The 19,614-nt window shown below is 39.7% G+C and overlaps 1 protein-coding gene across 1 annotated transcript; it reads left to right on the top strand.

Annotated features, from left to right (window-relative positions):
- Positions 1 to 255: 255 nt before the first annotated feature.
- On the top strand, positions 256 to 19,372 carry prim2 (DNA primase subunit 2). Its single transcript, XM_058059112.1, has 14 exons — positions 256 to 382; positions 996 to 1,145; positions 1,836 to 1,948; positions 2,154 to 2,248; positions 3,875 to 3,995; positions 4,535 to 4,630; positions 6,161 to 6,298; positions 7,888 to 7,955; positions 10,837 to 10,909; positions 11,001 to 11,186; positions 16,588 to 16,714; positions 17,965 to 18,047; positions 18,398 to 18,466; positions 19,028 to 19,372. The coding sequence occupies exons 2-14, from the start codon at positions 1,001 to 1,003 to the stop codon at positions 19,265 to 19,267; spliced, it is 1,554 nt and encodes a 517-aa protein (XP_057915095.1). The 5' UTR covers positions 256 to 382; positions 996 to 1,000; the 3' UTR covers positions 19,268 to 19,372.
- The last annotated feature ends 242 nt before the right edge of the window (positions 19,373 to 19,614 follow it).

Raw genomic sequence — 19,614 nt, 5'->3', positions numbered from 1 at the left:
ACCAAATCTAGCCACTCAATATGATAAAAACTGTATTAAAATATAAATAAAATGAACATACTGTATTTATGCAGCAGTTCCAGGCCCGTCAGTTGTGTGGCTGTTGTCGCTTTTCTATTTTCAACATAATAGCTTTTAATATTCGCCAAACTTGAACGACAACGAAGGATATCTTATTTCAAACGAGAACAAAAATAGCGGGACGAAGAGAACAGCAAAACAAGTGCTCATTTGACAAGAAGGGGCGGAGCCTAACGAGTAGGACTTCTTGGTTTGGCCATTTCATCTGTTCATCAACAATTGCCCGCGTTTCTCCAACAGCCCTCCCTCTGTGTTTGGCGGGATTCAAGCAGGAAGAAGACGCGATTTCATTATTTGCTAGGTAATTCACGTAAACATATTATATTGTAAATGTTATGACCCTTAGCGTTGCTTTTATGTTTGAGTTCGTTATTTTCCCTGCTGCTAAGTTATGAAGGCTAGTAGAATTGTCTTATTCCTTTGTAGACCTAAAGCTGTTAAGTGTATCATGTCTTGTTTGCAACAAAAGTATACAGCATTACAATAAATGTAACCTTAACTGCGTCAAGCTAAACTGTTTCTCACCCAATATAAGACATTTACATTCGGATTGCCAGCTACCTTCACAAAATGTGCTGCTGCTGTATTGTGATCGAAATATAGACTATTTTGCTCCTCCCGTAAAGGTAAATAAGATCCAATCAATAGATAAAAGCCTCTCAGTATGTTGCCACTTTCGGCACTGTAAACAACCACAGCAAGACCAGTTGTGACTTAAAGTTTAATCATATTTGTCGTACTTTGTCGTAAAATGTGGTAATTAACCTATGGATTACCATTATTTAGGTAGTCCCTCTTTCTTGATTTGCCATGCCAAATAGTCACAGTGGTGGTCAATGATTGTAAACCACAGAAACGTTGCTATTCCTCACTGGTGCTGTATACTGTATGTCATAATCCACCTTTGCTTGCAGACAACATGCTGTTTTCCGGCAGACAGAGAAAGTCTGCTGTTAATCCTCAGACGGAGCTCTATGGACATCTTTTGCAGTTCTATGGACAACCTCCACTTGAAAACCTCCCTCTTACAGAATTTGAGACATTCGCAGTGGAGAGATTGAAATGTAAGACATTTATATGTATATACGTAATATTCCTGTAATGCAGGGGTGTCCACTATGATATTCATTCATTCATTTTCTACCGCTTATCCTCATGAGCGTCGCGGGCATGCTGGAGCCTATCCCAGCTGTCTTCGGGCGAGAGACTGGACTGGAGACCCTGGACTGGTCGCCAGCCAATCACAGGGCACATATAGACAAACAACCATTCACACTCACATTCATACCTATGGACAATTTGGAGTCGCCAATTAACCTAGCATGTTTTTGGAATGTGGGAGGAAACTGGAGTAGCCGGAGAAAACCCACGCACGCATGGGGAGAACATGCAAACTCCACACAGAGATGCCTAATGGGTAATTTAACCTGGATCTCCTAGCTGCTTGGCCATGTGTGCTAACCACTCGATCACCGTGTAGCCCACCTTGATATTTAATTGTTTTATAAAACGACTTAAAAATACACATTAATGGCCAAATCTATGGGTTGATTATTATTATTATTAACATTTCAAAAATGTTTTATTAACATTGTGACTTTTTGCTCTACATTTCCCATTTTTGCTGTTTTTATGGTTTAATTTTATTTGTACAAGGTGCTGCGAGTCACAGGTCACATTTTTGACACCCAATTCTCTATTGTTGATAGAAAAAAAAAGTTCTTCCTCTCTTTCATGTTTTGTTGCCCCTGCAGTGTTGAAGACTGTTGAGAATTTGGGCGTGAGCTACGTCAAACTTTCCGACCAGTACATCAAGAAATTGAATCATGAGATTAAGAACCTGAACTTTCCTTACAGAGCTGAGATGGTGAGTATGTTTGGCACTACTGTACACACATCATGAACAGGGCTGCATATACAGTATGGGCTCAGTAATTCCCTGGCTTAAACCCCAATTACACATGTCCTGGTGTGTCCAAAAACACATAAAAAACCTGCATACATACAATGTACTCAGACACACTGATTTTTGGCACACATGCACCCAAACATGTAGTATGTTTATATTACAGGATGACAAAAAATCTCAGAGTGGGGTGAGTGAATATGAGAAACGTAGAAAGGACCACATCTCCCACTTCATTCTGAGACTCGCCTACTGCCAGACGTAAGTAATGGTTTTATTTCATTTGAACATGCATCAGATTACAATTGAGTGCATCCCATAATCAGTTCCCAGTTCCACATGTCCAAAAGGAGTAGGAAGAAGCAAAGCTTATTAAATCCTACCCCTCCATCTGGTACTTTTACAATCAGCAACTGTTACATTTGTTCACTTCCTGCTTTCCATAATACAGTTTAAGGTTTTTTTAGTTTTTTTTTAATAATGCACCTTGTACCGAAGTACTCGGTGATATGAGCATCCAATGCCATAATGTGTACCATAGTGCGTGTCAATATAGTGATATATATAGCACATCATGACTGGTTCAAGACTCTTCATCCTCGTATTTAGCAAACATCAACTGCTTGTATTGTTTCTTGAATTGGCTCATCGTTGTGCATTGTTTGATTTCCTTACTCAATCCATTCCATAGTTTGATTCCACATACTGAAATGCTATGGCTAGCATAACGTAGTCCTAGCATAGAAGTGTTTCAAATGTACTTCTTCCCTGAGATCATATTTCTCCTCTCTTGTAGAGAAGTATTGGATGACATTTTTAGCTAACTGCTTATTTTTTAGCCTTATGCATTATTCTAGCTGTTCGAAGATGAACTATATCAGCAAGTTGAAGTATTTGTGATTTTAGAAATAAGGAGTTAGTATGTTCTCTGTAGGCGGCATTATGAATTATCCTTACTGACCTTTTTTGCAGTACATTTAGCGAGTGAAGATTGCTTTTATAGTTATGACCCCATATTTCCACACAATAAGTAAGATATGGTAGAACCAGAGAGCAATAAAGAGTGTGGAGTGATTTCTGATTGAGAACAAATTTTGCTTTGTTCAATACTGAAATATTTCTGGCCACCTTATGTTGTATATTTGTAATATGAGGTTTCCAGCTCATATTTTCATCTATTGTGATCCCCAGAAATTTATTTTCCTTCACCCTTTCAATGTCCACACCGTCTATTTGTATTTGCTGGTGCGTGTCCTTTCTGCTGTTACCAAACATCATGATTTTAGTTTTACTTAGGTTCAAGGACAATCTATTATCATCAAACCATCTTTTTAGTGTGACCATTTCTTCTCTGACCTTTCGAATGATTTCGTCTGTACTCCCTCCAGAACAAAAAGCAGTGGTATCATCTGCAAATAATACCAGCTTTAAGTCTTTCGTAACTTTGGAGATATCATTGATGTACAAGTTGAACAGTTTTGGCCCCAGTATTGACCCCTGGGGAACTCCTCACGTAATATATGAACTTGCAGATGTGTATTCTCCTAGCTGTACGCATTGCTTCCTGTCAGCTAAGTAGCTTTTGACCCAGTTCAGAACTAATCCTCTTATTCCGTACCTTTCTAATTTAGTTATTAGGATGTCATGATTGATTGTATCAAAGGCTTTTTGTCAGATTCATGAATACTGCGGCTGCACACTTCCTCTGATCTATAGTGTTAGTGATTTCCTCTGTAATTTTAATCAGTGGCATGGAGGTAGAAATGTTAGCTCTGTATCCATACTGACTTTAATTCGTTGGCATTAATAAATTTATCCAGCCTGTTGTGATGAGTTTGTATGTGTAACGACATAATAACTAAAATGTTTTATATGGGATCATCACAGGGAGGATCTCAGACGATGGTTCATACAGCAGGAAGTGGATCTGTTCCGTTGCCGCTTTAATGAACTGCATCCGAAACTAAAGCTGGAGTTCATGCACAAAAATAATCTTCAGTATGATCCGGTAAGATGTACTATGGATGCCCGCACATTGTGCGCACACTGCACCACTAATTTGCTGATTTTTGGTTGGAAAAAAATATATTAAAAAAATATTTTATCTGCAGAAAAACACAACCCGCATCACAATCTAAGTTGCTAATAATGCATTATTAAAAATATGCGATAATACAGCTAAAATGCAAAGCATACAAGTAGCACTGTTCAATAAAAGGCTCCAGCACCGCCTGTGACCCTAATGAGAATAAGCAGCATAGAAAGTAGATGGATGAATAGTTGTATATGTTTTATTGCTATTTAAAACAGACAGAAGTTCAGTCACCCCCAACAGAGGTTCTTCATAGCGTCACTAGATGGCGCTGTTTGACCACAATGACAACCTTTGGATTTTTATTCTGCTGAATAGTAACAATACTGCATGTTTTAAATATTATGGAGCTGAATAGTGAACCTGATTATTTCAACTTTATTTAACACATAAAAGCTCTAATGGTCCATTCAATCCAGATGTCAATTTTTTGCTTTTATTGATTAACTTTTCAGATTAGTGTCCAGGAGAAGCGAGCCCTGCAGGAAAAACTTGTCAACTCCAGCTACTCTGTCAGTGGAGTCACTGTGGAGGATCAAGATTTCTACAAAGTGAGTCTCCCTCATCTCTCTCACCCACTTCTTGGGCGGTGTAGCACTTCTGACAGTAGAACATTGAGCGTGTATTTTCAGAAGTCAGGATAACTTGTCAAGCCTTTGACACTCCTGCAGTGTAATAACAATGTCTGGACGTAGCTCTTGATATTGTTCAGCTTTGTTCTTCTCTGTTCTTCTTTGCTGCTGGGTATACAGTCATGGCACCCATGTGCTTCTGTCAGAAAATGCACCACTGCTCCGAGTATTCATAGCTTTATTTCTTTTGTTTGCATTGGAACAATACAAAAAAAGCCAAATCTGTTCATTCCACACAGAACTCAAAAAATGAAATGGGCAAAATTATTAGCATTTTATTGGAAGAAATAATTGTATTGCAAGCATGCCATGCTCTTTTAATGTGTAATTGACTCACTTGCTGGCAATTTAGAACTCCTCCTTGCAGCCAGTTAAAATAGGAAAAAGGTGACTCAACCTTTGTGGTGTGTGTGTGTTTGTGCACGCCACAGTGAGCATGGAGAAAAGAAAGAAGAGCGACAAATTGTCACAGGATTTGAAAACTAAACTTGTGTAAAAAGCATAGCTGCAAGTCCATCTCCAGAGATCTGAATGTTCCTGTATCTACTGTGCCAACATCATCAAGAAGGTCACAGCCCATGGCACAGTAGCCAAACTCAATATGCGTGGACGGAAGAGAACAATTGGTAAAAGATTGCAACAAAGCATTGTTAGAATGGTGGATAAAGAACCACCATCCACTTCCAAACAAATTCAAGCTCATCGTTTGAAGGGAAAGGGACGCTGTGGTAGGAGTCCCAGGTGGACTCCAGACATATTAAAAAACAGGCTGGAGAACCCAAAATTTACAGGTTACAGGAAGCGACTGATTTCAATTATTTTTTCCAAAGTTGAGGGTGCTAATAATTTTATCCAGTCCATTTTTGGGGTTCTGCGTGGAATATCAGATTTGGCTTTTTTCTCTGGTTTTCTCCGGGTACTCCGGTTTCCTCCCACATTCCAAAAAGCTAGTTTAATTGGCCACTCCAAATTGTCCATAGGTATGAATGTGAGTGTGAACGGTTGTTTGTCTATATGTGCCCTGTGATTGGCTGGCCACCAGTCCAGGGTGTACCCCGCCTCTCGCCCGAAGACAGCTGGGATAGGCTCCAACATACCGCGACCCTAGTGAGATAAGCGGCATGGAAATATAAATGAAGCGGCATGAACATTACGTTTAAGCACATATAATTGTTTCAATTGTTTGGAAGAAGTGGTGCATTATCTGACAGAAGCTCAGGAGTGCCAGTGTTTTTGGCCATGATTGTATACTGACTAGTAATCACCAAGTCATAAACTGTAAATTGACATTTTAAGTCTTACCAATAAATATTACCTTGGACTCAGTAAATCCTTTTAAGCTATGAATGCTCCAAAGCCATTCATGTCTTAACTCCCTACATGCATATGTTGAATTGATATGATGAATTTGAATAAAAACCCTACTCTTCTACATTTCTTGCTTTTCAGGTGCCTTTTCAAGATGCTCTGGATCTGGTCCGAACCAGGAAAGTGTACCTAAAGGCAGGCTACGTATACATCCCACATCAGGATATTGTCACCATTGTGCTAAATGATTTTCGCACAAGGCTGTCCAAAGCTCTTGCGGTAAGTCCCTGCAGCTCTGAAATGTTTGACATGACTATAAGGCTGTGTAGAAGGATAGTGGGAAAATTGCTGCTATGAACAAGGAGTGCATGCTAATAAATAGACCGGGGTCACAATGGTCAGTGATTCAACCACACCTGTCACTGACTGTTTTCTGTGAATCATACTGCACGGGCTATGCGGTATTTACAATAGCTGTTGTTATACTGTATGTGTTCATCTTTGTGCTGCAGCTCTGCCTCTTTGCTTATCGCCCCGAGGCCTAGTGAAGAAACACAGGGTTCAAATGAGGGAAATGAGTATGCACATATGACACAAGATATCTGCAGGCTAGGCCAAGCATAGCAAGTCTATATCCACCCCCACGCACATAGATACAATAATCTTGTGCATGCTGTTGTTGTAGACACACTGAATGCCCTCAGGTGCATGCAACATCATGCAACACAATGGTTCTGGGGGAAGTTTTGAGGGAAGCTGGAGGCCTTTTGTGTTAAAAGTATGAGGAGACGACAGTCCAGTTATGTAGTGGTGCTGGGAAAACACAAACAACATTGTTTAATAGTTCTGAACATATGTACTGTACTATAGCTATGAGACCTTGGTTCGACTCCCCCCTCGGGCATCTCTGTGTGGAGTTTGCATGTTCACGCCGTGTGCGTGGGTTTCCTCCCATGGTCCAAAAACACGCATGCTAAGTTAATTGGCCACTCCAATTGTCCGCAGGTATGAATGTGAGTGTGAATGGTTGTTGATTGATTGGCTGGCCACCAGTCCAGGGTGTACCCCGCCTCTCGCCCAAAGACAGCTAGGATACGCAACCTAAGCGGTATTAAAATGGATATGGCCGAGGGTCTGCGTGCTAACCACTCGACCGCTGTGCAGCCGTTATGGAAATCTTCATCATATTTTCCATTTACAACATTGGACAATATCACAACATGACTGCCAACACAATGAACCGGAAATGTAGCCAAGTGTTGTATACAAAGGCTGCAAGAGGAGAGGCACTACAAGGAGAATCAAACCTGGTTCAATGGCAATTACTGCTATTATTTGCTAAGTTGGCCTGCACATCCTTGTCATGGGACTGCTCGCCTTCTTTTTCAAATAGGAGAAGCAAATGAGAAACCAATGTAACTATGTGTAATGTCCTCCACTGGGGACATGGAGCGCTGGTGCAGAAAATGTAGCACTCTTAAAAAGCATGAAAGCCTCCTGCTCAAATTGAAGCGTTTTGTGGCAATATGTGCAATACTTTACCCACTGTTGATTAGCGTCCTATTCATTAAATAGGAGCTGTGTTTACAGGGATCCATAGGCTGAGTTAATCAATTAATTACAACCAGGTCACAGTGAAATCCAGAAAGTGTTTACAATTTCATCAACTGCATAATTTCTTCATTTTTTTGCATGCCGGTTTTCCAAAGAAAAAGGTTATATAAGCCAAGCTACAAATCCATGTTGTTGTGTTGTAATTAATGCCCTCCACGGTACTTAATCTTTGCACTCAAACGCCGTGTTGGCTGTTCTCATCCTTCGACCCACCCTGTTTGCCATTACTCAAGAGATGCCAATCTCCCCTACAGCTGACGGCTCGCTCGCTACCGGCGGTGCATTCTGATGAACGGCTCCAGCCACTGCTTAAACACCTCAGGTAAGCAGCGGGATTCATAACTTTTAGCTGACCCTTCCACCCCCTTCCCCAACACCCCCCAAAAAAGAGCTGTTGTGGAATTGATTCTTTGCACCCAAGAGGCATTCCTGGTCCTGCAAGTGCAGATGCGGTACACGCAGTACACACAAACAGCAAATAAACCGCGGAAGAGCACACATAACACAACACGTTTTTCATAACTCGGACTACAGTATGAGCTGCATTTTCTCAAAGCAGCACATCAATCACACTATTGTTCGAATCAATTAAAAAGCAAATAATCGTTCATTTAAATATTGCCTTGTATTACCGACAAAACACTCTTTTGAACAAAACCACGACTTCATGGACAAATCAATACCTAAATAGAACAGCTCAGAACACAGTGAGGGTGGCGTCTTTGTGATAAAGAGAATCACATTAATTGGGCGGAGGAAGCCATGTCGGCTCATTGTTGTGATGAGCGTTAGTGGGCAGGCCTTTAATCTCTCTGGTGGCGAAGCACAATGTGATGAAAAGCACTGCCGCTTGAGATTGCCAAAATCTGCCGATATTGATTAACTGCCTTTAAGGTCGTGGTTCTTTTTAAGATTTGAGGTGAGGTTAATGTGGCAATCATAGCAGTTACTAGCAGCGCACAGGATTCATGCATTGCATAAAGTCATTCCAGTCATTCCCATTACTTTTTCACCTAAATGACTGCCATTTTACCTTAATATTCCGACGGCCTGCAACATGACAGCAGATTCCAAACGATTCTACCCTGAATAAACCCACTTTCCATTGAAACTTTCTTCAGTTTGTTCTTTTTATAGCAATAAAAATGTATTTTATAGACAACACGTGCGGGAAAACACTGTGAAATACGATAAACAAAATGGATAAATAAACATCGCACTGCAACAATTAATACACGATTAATCGGTTATCCAGTTAATCAACAACAATTTTGGTATTTGTTTTTTATTATCTTGAATACGCCTGTATGCTTCACAGCTCTCCATTTTGTTGCATTTTCCTGGTTTGAGTTTGGAGTTCGGTCTGCACATGAATAAATAAATATCGGTTTCTCGATAGTATTTTAAATTGGGGGGTCGTGAAAACCTTTATGTCCCAGCGGGGAAAGGAGCAGAACAGCAAATAATTGTGATCCACTGGTCTAGATTCTAACAGACTTTCTACTTGATTAATCGAAAAAACAAGCTTGAAGTTAATCGGCGAAGAAAATAATCACTTTCACCTTTCCTGAAGAGGGTGGTGAGGCGGGGGGGAGAGAAGAGACCTTTACCCCTTTTGCCACCTTACCTTCCTTGTTTTGTTTTTGTTTTTTTTCTGCCAGGATGGAACAGTCTAGTTTGTGTAACATCCTCATGAGTTTGTCAAATTAATGAGCCTACCAAGATACCGGAATATTGCATTAACTAAGCATTGTGAGATCTGGTGTTGGGTGTGTGAATAAACAAGCAATGCTAGGAGTAGTATGTCCACATCATCCACGTCACTACCAGACATTTTAATGTGCCGAAGTGTAAAAAGGTTTCTGTGCAATATTACATAATAACCTAGACCAGGGGTGGGCAAACTTTTTGACTTGTGGGCCGCATTGATTTAACAACATTGACGGGGGGGCCAGACTATAATATTTTACACGTAACGGTCAATTTTTACACGTATATTTCACACACGTTTTACATACTGCTATATGTGCACTTTGAAATTATTTATTTGATATAAAGTGTGTTAGAAATTAAATGTATAATAATAATAATAATAATAATAATAATAATGATTATTATCGATATTTAATAACTATTTTTATTTATTACTATTATTACTTAATATCATTAATATTAATAATTATGTTTAAATTAATATTTTACGAATTAACATATTCGTATTAATTATTAATGGTAATAATTAATAATATTTATTGATTGTATTATTAATATAATTATTATTTATTTAATATTATTGGAAAAAATATATATTTTTATATTTATTATTATTATTATTATTATGTGCTTGTGTCCCTTTTTTAGGAGCATTTTGTAAACAACAGACCACATCAAATAACAAAATTGATAAACCAGCTACTTCAACCATCAAAAGGTTGGCTCAACCCATGATGCCAGGTTGTATGCTGAGTTTAAATGAAATACTTTGGAAAGAACAGGCGGGCCGTATTCAAGCACTTGGCGGGCCGGATGTGGCCCCCGGGCCGTAGTTTGCCCACCCCTGACCTAGACAGTATATGAGAACCAAAGCAAAATGTTGGTAAAACTTTTTTCATTATTTTCTATTAATTTCCTCCTAAATCTTTGATGAAAACCAAGGTGATTTTTCCCATAGGAAAACCCCTAAAATGTCTCAAATGAACAAAACGTGTATATAGAGAAGATGTGTATGCTTACATGAAGAAAATAAATCAAAATAATAATAAAAGACGAATGGGTGGAACTTGATGCGAATGTCTTTCTGGAAAGATCAAATTCAACAGTGTTTCTCAAATTGCTGTCACTTTCTTTGGCCCCGTGGCAGGTTATATATATAGCAGTTACGCGCAATGAAAAAATGTACGGACCACGAGTCAGCAACTGCTTTGTTTGGCCACTCGATTTTGTGGAACAATACAGTACAGAATAATTGGACTAGTTTGTTCTGTGTAATACTGTACCAAAACCAAGGAAAACAATGTCGCTAGAGGTTTTTGACAAAAAAAAAACTAAACATGAAAACTGGGGCAAAACCAAAGTTTGACTACATTGTAATGATGTTGGTAATTATGATACGTAACACTGCCTGCCCAACAATGCTTGCTTGTGATTTGGTGCACAAATAAAATCCAACTATACTCCTATATCGTCACCTTTGTCTTTCACAGCAATGCCTATTTGGGACAGGACTACAGCATCCAGAAAAATGTTGGTAAAATCTCCTTGGAACAAATAGATTCGGTAAGTGGCTTTTTATGTTGTTTATGTGGTACAAAAACAGAGGAGAACATGAATAAATAAATAATCTCTTTTTGTTGATGTCCACCTGTAGCTCTCAGGCAAGTCCTTCCCCCTGTGCATGAGGCAGCTTCATCAGGCCTTAAGAGAGAACCATCATCTCCGCCATGGTGGCCGCATGCAGTACGGCCTCTTCCTCAAAGGCATCGGCCTCTCTCTAGAGCAGGCGCTGCAGTTCTGGAGGTCGGAATTTATTCGAGGCAAAGTGGATGCAGACAGGGTAATACTTTGTTTTTGTTGACAGTTTTGTTCAATGAGTCGAGTGATTTTGATTGCTGTTTTCAACTGCCCTCAATCGGACTGACATACTAATGGTGTTGCTTTGCTGAAAAGGACGTCTTTGGTCATTATGTACTCAGGACTGTCTGCATGTCCACATTATGTTTTGAAAGCACAATATTAGTGGTTTTTACATTTGACACAGGCTCTACCAAATGAATCCACAAAGTCAACAATCAATTATCACTTCATTGTTTTAGACTTAAGAGGAAAGCGGTAGAAAGTGTGTTCTTTCACTATTGAATATTTATTCTTTTTCAGCTAGTCTTGCAAAAGGGGAAAAACAATGGGATGTTGGTCTGTAGCTTAGTTGTTTATTTATTATTGCTTTGATAAACCTAACCCACCTGCTCTATTGGTCCTTAAAAGGGGTGTCCAAACTTTTTTCCAGTGAGAGCCATGCATGTTTTCACATATTTGAATAAAATGCAACCAACACTGGTTGAAACAATGAATGAATGAAGAGGTTAGGCTAAAGTCGGTGATTAATTAATCTGATAAGACATGACCTGAACTTTAATTTGATACATCATTCACTTCTTAACCCCAAATATTAAAGAATTCAGAGCAAATTTCATACCATACCAAATAGTGATTATGATTAATTGATGCATACACTGTGATTGTGGAAAATCATGACATCCATAGTTTATGTGAATATCAGAGGGAGACATTGAGTGTATTTAACAAAAATAATGCACATACAATACACCGCTATCTCGTGGCTTTGTGTTCACTAACTATAACCCCAGCAATTCCACGCACCAGTTTCAGAGTTTAATTCTCAACAACATCTGTTAGGCGTCCCCATAAACACATTATTATGGGGCTCGGCTGGGGTGGCAGAATTCATAAAAATTATATGCACATGCGTCACGGCCAATAAATTAGACGTCATCTACAGATACAGTATAATACCAGCTTGTACACCTCATGCTTGTAAGTAAATACCTAGAAGTGCTATAGTGAAGTCCAAAAGCAAAAAAAAAAAAAAAAACCTTTACTCTAAACAAGATGCAGTGTATTCTGTCTCGGCTGTGATACATGCAAATTCAGGTCGTTCTTCATTCATATTGTAAAGAATAGGTCTCACTGCTTGCACCTGTATTGGAGTGTAATATAATACCTGTGGGAGAAATACAGATGTGGTTCCATAGCTCATCTGTGAAAATCCATTTTCAGCAATGTCAGTAATGGTTTGTTAGTTTTGTGCTTGCTAAAAAACACAAATGATGTCGGGCGTTATGCCTCAATGTCCTGCTGCCATCCAAAAAACACTCCAGTGGAATAATTAACAACTTGCTCATCAGTTTTCTCCCGCCGTCCCTCGTGTCTTCCACCATCTGGTTGTCAGGAAGACTCATGTGAATACTCCAGTGCACTGCTGTCACAGTACAGGTGTCTTTTACTCTATGTTCAATTCCCAGGGTGTGTGACGGTGGTCTTTTTGTGCATTAAAACACGACACAGCAATGACCAGCTTGCCATGCACTCGCTGTGTGTGTGTGAGTCTGGTCTTTGTGGTGGGCTGCACAAAGTCGCTTCATTAGTATGCGACACGCGTGGTGGAGCGATGGGCGCCAGCGATGCCGAAAGGGAGGCCCGGAGGGAGAGAGGGGGGTGGGGGGGTGATGAAATCTGTACATGCTATGCATTGTTCTTGTAGAAGAATTTGATGGTGGGAACTCTATGTGCTGCATGTGTGTGGCAACACATTTGGAACATTGTACTGTTTGTGTTGTGCAGGCCTTGGCTGTTGGTTTAATTGACTTTATTGATTTACACAACTTGACAGCAATATTCATTTTACAGCCAGGATTTCCTGCGGTGTCTTTGCAACAACAGTTGTAAATATGCATTACACTCTCTCATAACTGCGCTCTTATTACCAGTGCACTTTTTTTATATTACCACTTTGTAATAATTCATTTGATTTTTTTTTTTACATGGGAAGAAAAACATAATTACATCATTTTATAGGTATGTTTACAAAGATGATCGTCATGATGGTTCCTAATGTCACGTCTGCAATGAACACAACACAGTAATCCCTCGCCATGTTGCACTTCCAATTTCAAGGTTTCACTGTATCATGTTTTTTTCCATTAGTAATAATAATAATAATCATTAATAAATCATCCTCTTGTTATTGAATATGGCCTATTATTAGTAAAAAATAAAATTTGAAATTTGCAAGATTATAAATGGTTAAATCAAGTAAATTACAAATATGAGGCATTTAGAAGATGCATTCAAAGATGCTACACCGGTCACTAGTTGTCAGTAATGTTACTGTAATGTCCTGCAAGACACACAAGCACCAGACTTGATTGCTAGAACAACAGGTTTACATTTGCAGATTTGAATGATCTTAAAACACAAGCTACTGTTGCATCCGTAACCTACAGTAGGCTAAAACTCAACTTTGAACACTCAACGTAGTGCCTATTCGCCACCCCCTCCCCCACTTAACTTGATATACTGAAATACCCCGATTTGAAATACTAGAGAAACTGATATGTATTTATTCATCCGCACTGTACTTGAAACACCAGGAAAATGGAATAAAATGGAGAGTATACAAGCATAGTCATGAGTCAAATTGCATGTTAAGTACTATCAATTTGTACATGTAGGTAGGTCTGCATTAAAATGAAAGCCTTTTCACTTCCTGGTTTCTGCAGAACATGTATTTCTATGAGAGAGATGCTGTCCAAGCCCTTATGAAACGCACTTCTGCTACCTTGTGGCTGTTTTGTCAGGTTAAAAACGCACCAAAATGATCTCTTGTGTAATTCCATCAGTACCTCTTTGTGCCTCTTGTGCAAAAAAAAACAACATAAAAGACGTATAAATAATGTCTTTGGGAGCAAGCAGTCTGGTAAAAAAACAAAACAGAAATGCATCTTTGGTAGCGAATGAGTTAAAGGCCACTCCAAAATGTGTCGTCTAGCCATATGGAGAGTCGGTGTGAAACCCATTTGCTGAAATACCATATATGCCAATCCAATACGTGACATGTCTGGTGAGTACGCTGGCCATGCAAGAACCGGGATGTTTTCAGCTTCCAGGAATTGTGTGCAGAGCCTTCCAACACGGTCCCATGCATTATGGGACCGATGGTCATGGATGAATGGCAAAAGGATGGGACTCAATCAAATCAAAAGGCCATCAATAAATTGCACCTGTGTTTGTTATATCATATCACTGCCACCGTGGGTCACTTCATACACAACACAGTACAGCATACCCACTAGACAAGTCAAGTTACATATTGGGATTGGAAGAAATACTCCTTTTGTGTTGGTGTAATGCAAATAGCCGCATAATTTTTCGATTCTAAAGACTCCCTGTGCACTGTGTCCTGGAATGACTTGGAAAAAGTAACTTTTACTTGTACAACTTGTCTGTTCTATATTAATCTCGTACCTTGTTTGTGTGTGCAAATGCCTGTGGTGTAGATTATCAATGGAAGTATTTTAATGAAATTACATCCAAGACAGATTGGACCTAGAGGGAGATCAGTCACTATGGACTGTGCCTAAGAACCTATGCCAAGTTTATACATACACACTTGCACATAATCCCTTTGATTGTGTCCTATTTCGCTGTGTGCAACGCCGCAGGTTTTTGTAAATGCGTCCTCATGCAAGGGGGGGTGGATGATCAAGAGCTCATGAGCCAAGATGCTGCACGAGATGCGTCTCTGTTAATGCATCTTTTGTACCCCCTTTTTTTTTAATTTCCCCCTCCCTGTTAGATGTTCTAAACTCCTCCAGAGGTCAGCTAAATTGCGGGTACATCCAGGATTATCGTTATCACAGTTGGAGATTAAATGACAAACTCTAAACTAATTTTTCCCATCCCGGGCCCCATCAGCAGTACATGGCCTGTTAAGTTTGCCCTTAACTCATATTATTAACTTTTGCATTTGATTATGGCAACACATCAGGGGGGGTTCAAATTTGAATTCAACCAATTCAATTTACAATGATTGTAAAGTGCTTCCTTCAATACTTGTAATCTAATATCACACCACTGGAAGAATCACAAAAGGAGTCACATGCAGCTTGCATCCCTGCAGCAAAATGATAAGCGACACTTATTGCATTACTCCAGAATGGCATACTGTACACTTTTCATACGGGTGTTTGTGCCACATAGAAATGTGCAGTTTCCAACTTGTATAGTTACCAGCATTGTTTAATTTAATATTTTGCAGTATTTTGTTATCTGACACAAACATAATGTGTTAATTCATTACATTAGATGTAATCTGATTAGTTTGTAATCTAGTTTGAGGGAAGTGCTGCTGTATTGTATGTATCTGTATTGGATGATATACGTATCGGACATAAAGTGCGGTCGGACAGCCAATGTCAGCTGTGTAGTGTAAATGTGAAGAGACTCACTTCCCAGGTACAAACGGTAATCAGTGTTAAGAGTGACTACATAGTTTATACGTTCCAATATTGTTGACTTTTGAAGTTGAAATTTAATATTTTTATTAGAAAATGTAAAAACTCGAGGTCAACCATCCCCCCCCCCCCCCCCCAAACGGATGGTGAATTGGCTAAGAAATGTATTGGATCAACATTTCAAAAACTGCAAAATGGTGATAAATAGAGGACGTGGTATATAATTGGTAGAATCTGTAAAGGAATCGTAAAGAATCGGGGTCACTGCAGTACTTCCAGTTTAGTCTTACCTGGAAGATACAGCATGACATCATCTGGCACACGAGGTTTTTATGTTCTAATTTGATGTTGAATAGCCATTAAACACACTTAACTGGCAGCGGAGTGTCAAAGTTCATCTTCATAAAGGAGGTGGGGGGTCTTAGACTCCAGAGGCTGCCTCTCATGAATCCCGAGAGCCTCTCAATAATTAATAAGAGATTTATTGTACTTGGAGAAGACTTGATGCGTTTTAAATTGCCATGCTTAAATTGTTACATTAGCAAGTTCAAGGGCTTTATTGCATCATGAATGGGTTATTGCATGTGTTTATGTGAGAATGTAGAAGCAATATACTATTTGAGTTTTAGAGGCGGGAAACCTTAATTCACTTTTAATGGCTGCACAAAGGCGCTCCGTCACATTCTTTTGAAGCATGCATGAAAATGCCAATGTTAAGACAAAAGCATGGGCAGGAAAATGGCTGTTAGCCACCACTCCGCTAGCTTCACCTCCACCACAGGTTCCATCTAATAGCGTCATATTTCTTTGAGGGACAACAACAGCGTCAACACTGACATGATGTATAACAACATCTCTTTTCACCCCAACCTTGTCCCCCCTCACCCCGTCCTCCCTTGTTTCGCTCCCTTTTTCTGTCCTCAGTTTGACAAACAGTACGCTTACAGCATCCGCCACATGTTTGGCAAAGAAGGCAAGAGGACAGACTACACCCCCTACAGCTGCATGAAGGTGATTTTGTCAAACCCACCCAGCCAAGGCGACCATCATGGTGAGTTGACAGCTGCTAGATGGAACATTGAAGCAGATACTACATTTGAGGTACATGATATGGAAAAAATACTTTTGGATCATCAATTCATTAATCAATCCCTAGTGAGGATAGACACCTTAGTTCCACTTTATATGTCCTCACTCGCCACAAAAGCTGTCAACTTCTCGCAAACTGCTGTAAAATATGCGGTATACTTTACACACGCTCAGTCTGCTTGGAAAAACAAACAAAACGGAAATTATGAAGAAATAAAGAAATAAATCCTTACTTTTATCCCTGTAGTTGTCTTGCACACCGGAAGGGGCGTTGCAAAGGAGGGAGAGATAAGGTTATCTGGAGGAGGACGTTTGACAACAGAAGATCATTTGCCATCTTTAGCCTTCATGATGGTCGTGGCGTTTGAGCAGCTTGTAACGGGCATGCAGCCAACCGATGTTGATGACTCCACTGTGTGTTTTACGATGTCTAATTCCACTACGTTTTAATTTTCACTTTCTTTTACAAGCTTCCCCCAGAGCCTGCCTCACGCTTGGGGAACATAATGAAGTGCAAAAAATAAATGATTACACAGATGCGAATTACACACACACACACACACGGTATTCATCCATCAAGCGGGACCTTATAGAAAGAATGGTGTGACATTTTTCTGCATGCTTTGAATGGGACTCAGTCGCACCTCCCGGTGGAGAAATATAAAAATAAAAGGCCGATATCGTAATTTCCGGACTATTGACCACACATGAATATAAGCCACGCCCACTAGATTCAAAGAGAAAGAACCATGTGCTGACCGGTACGTGTTAACATGACTGGTTAAACAGTAGCCGACCTGAAAAGTCACCGTCATTGCTGTCCTCATCCTCCTCCTTCCACACTAAAACCACTAAAGTTGTCATCTTCGGTGTCGGAACCCGAAAAGCCCCACAATTCCGTTGCCACACACCCCACCAGTTTTGGTCCCTCTTTTGAAAACTTAAAAGCACAGAATATAAATTTGGATACGGTATTTTCAACAATTTTATGCAATGGGAACAACGCAAGGTCTATAAAGGCATGGTTGGATAATTTGGCGTGCAAGAAATTGAGAGTGAGAATCTTTAAACACCAAGCATTTGTGACCTCTGACCTCTTCCGAATGAATGGCCCAAACAAATCCCACAGACACACTCCAACACCTTTTGAAAAAAAGTCTTACCAGAAGCTGTTTCCAGCTCATGTCCTCCTGTTCCTCTTGTGTGTTCCAGGATGTCCATTTCGACACAGTGACCCCGAGCTGCTCAAGCAGAAGCTTCAGTTCTACAAGGTGTCCCCCAGTGGGATCAATCAGGTAGGTGGAGTCCTCAGGCCTACATTGTCACTCCTGATCCCCGCTACGCTGCCATCGCCGCCTGCTGTAGTTATTGATTTCACAGCCGTGCCAATGAGGCGACAGCTTTCGGTGCTTTTCTTAATATTTACTCTTGAATCTGTTTATTCCAATGGCAATCCATCCCGGTGCTTAATGTTCCATTCAACAAAAACAAAATCTGTAATTGCCTCCAAAGTTAATTCAACTAAAGGTCAACTCATTAATCTAAGAAAAATCCTCAATATACCTGTCAGTTTGTTAATTATATCTGCGGGGAAGACATGTTTGTTTTTGTAAACATCATGACTTTTTCTTCCCTGTCCCTACAGATTTTGGAGTTGGTCAAAGGGATGCACTATCAGCTGGCCTGCCAGAAGTACTTTGAGCTGACACACAATGTAAGTCAATATATTTTTTAAATTGGATGTTACCACGGAGAAGCTGAGGCTTGATCTTTATCCTCAAATGTCCCTCATACCTTCTGCTGATAGCTAACGTCTGTACATTTTACAGGATTTTATTGCACCGTTGAATTATTTATTCCAATATGTGTTGATGCTGCACTCAGCATTACTCCATATTGAGCTACACGGAAGGGGGAAATATTAGAAACAATGTAGTCAGTCATAGATACTGCAATGCAAACTGTTGACTACTTTTAACAGTGCATTCATTATTTCATAGATTGTATTGATAGCACTGTTTTAACTATGAGCTGAGAGTGGAATGCGCTGAAGGGGCGATCCACACGGAAACGTGAGGATAGCGACCACGGCCCTGGTGAGGACAAGCGGCATAGAAAATGAAGGAATGAATGTTACTCAGTCACATTGAAGCTGCTGACCAAATGTCATCACATGTTTTGTTTGTAAACAAAGCGATATGGCATTCAATACCGTATCTTTACCAGCATCTGCTATTTCATTGCAAGCTAACCTTGAATGAATGCATTTCTCCAGATAGAGGATGCCAACTTCTCCCTTAATCACCCTAACGAGTACTTTTTGGAGAGCCAGAAGACTTTGGGGGGAGGCAAGGACACCAAGCAAGAGACGGACACCCCGCAGAGGTCGCAGGGTAACAACTCTGCTGCCAGAAACTCTGCTGCTACTCAAGAAAAGGCGGCGGTCAACACCAGTGCATCGCAAGATTGTTCCGAGATTACAGAAGACCTGGACTCGTACTTTCAGGATGCCTGATTCGCTCATTCGTCTATTTCTATACATATAAACATATCCATCTAACGCAGGGGTGGGCAAACTTTTTGACTCGTGGGCCGCATTGATATAACAAAATTTCCGGGGGGGGGGGCAGACTATATATTTTACACGTAACAGTCCACCTGGTATTATTGTATCTGTAAAATTGTCATGCAATCTATTATTATTTATTATTTTATATTTATATTTAAATATTTTAAAAACAATAAAATATTATAATAATTAAAATAAAATTAAAATAAAAAAAATAAAATAAAATAAAATATAAAATAAATTAAAAATAAAATATGCAAATATAACAATATTATTATATATAATTAATATAA

This window comes from Doryrhamphus excisus, chromosome 20, assembly GCF_030265055.1.
Source record: "Doryrhamphus excisus isolate RoL2022-K1 chromosome 20, RoL_Dexc_1.0, whole genome shotgun sequence".
Lineage (NCBI taxonomy): Eukaryota > Metazoa > Chordata > Actinopteri > Syngnathiformes > Syngnathidae > Doryrhamphus > Doryrhamphus excisus.
This window is presented reverse-complemented; position numbering and strand designations above follow the sequence as displayed.

Coding starts and splice junctions, on each gene's coding strand:
- prim2 (XM_058059112.1), top strand. CDS start 1,001: ATGCTGTTTTCCGGCAGACAGAGAAAGTCTGCTGTTAATCCTCAGACG. Junction 4,631..6,160: donor AGGATCAAGATTTCTACAAA/GTGAGTCTCCCT, acceptor CTTGCTTTTCAG/GTGCCTTTTCAAGATGCTCT. Junction 11,187..16,587: donor GCAAAGTGGATGCAGACAGG/GTAATACTTTGT, acceptor TTCTGTCCTCAG/TTTGACAAACAGTACGCTTA.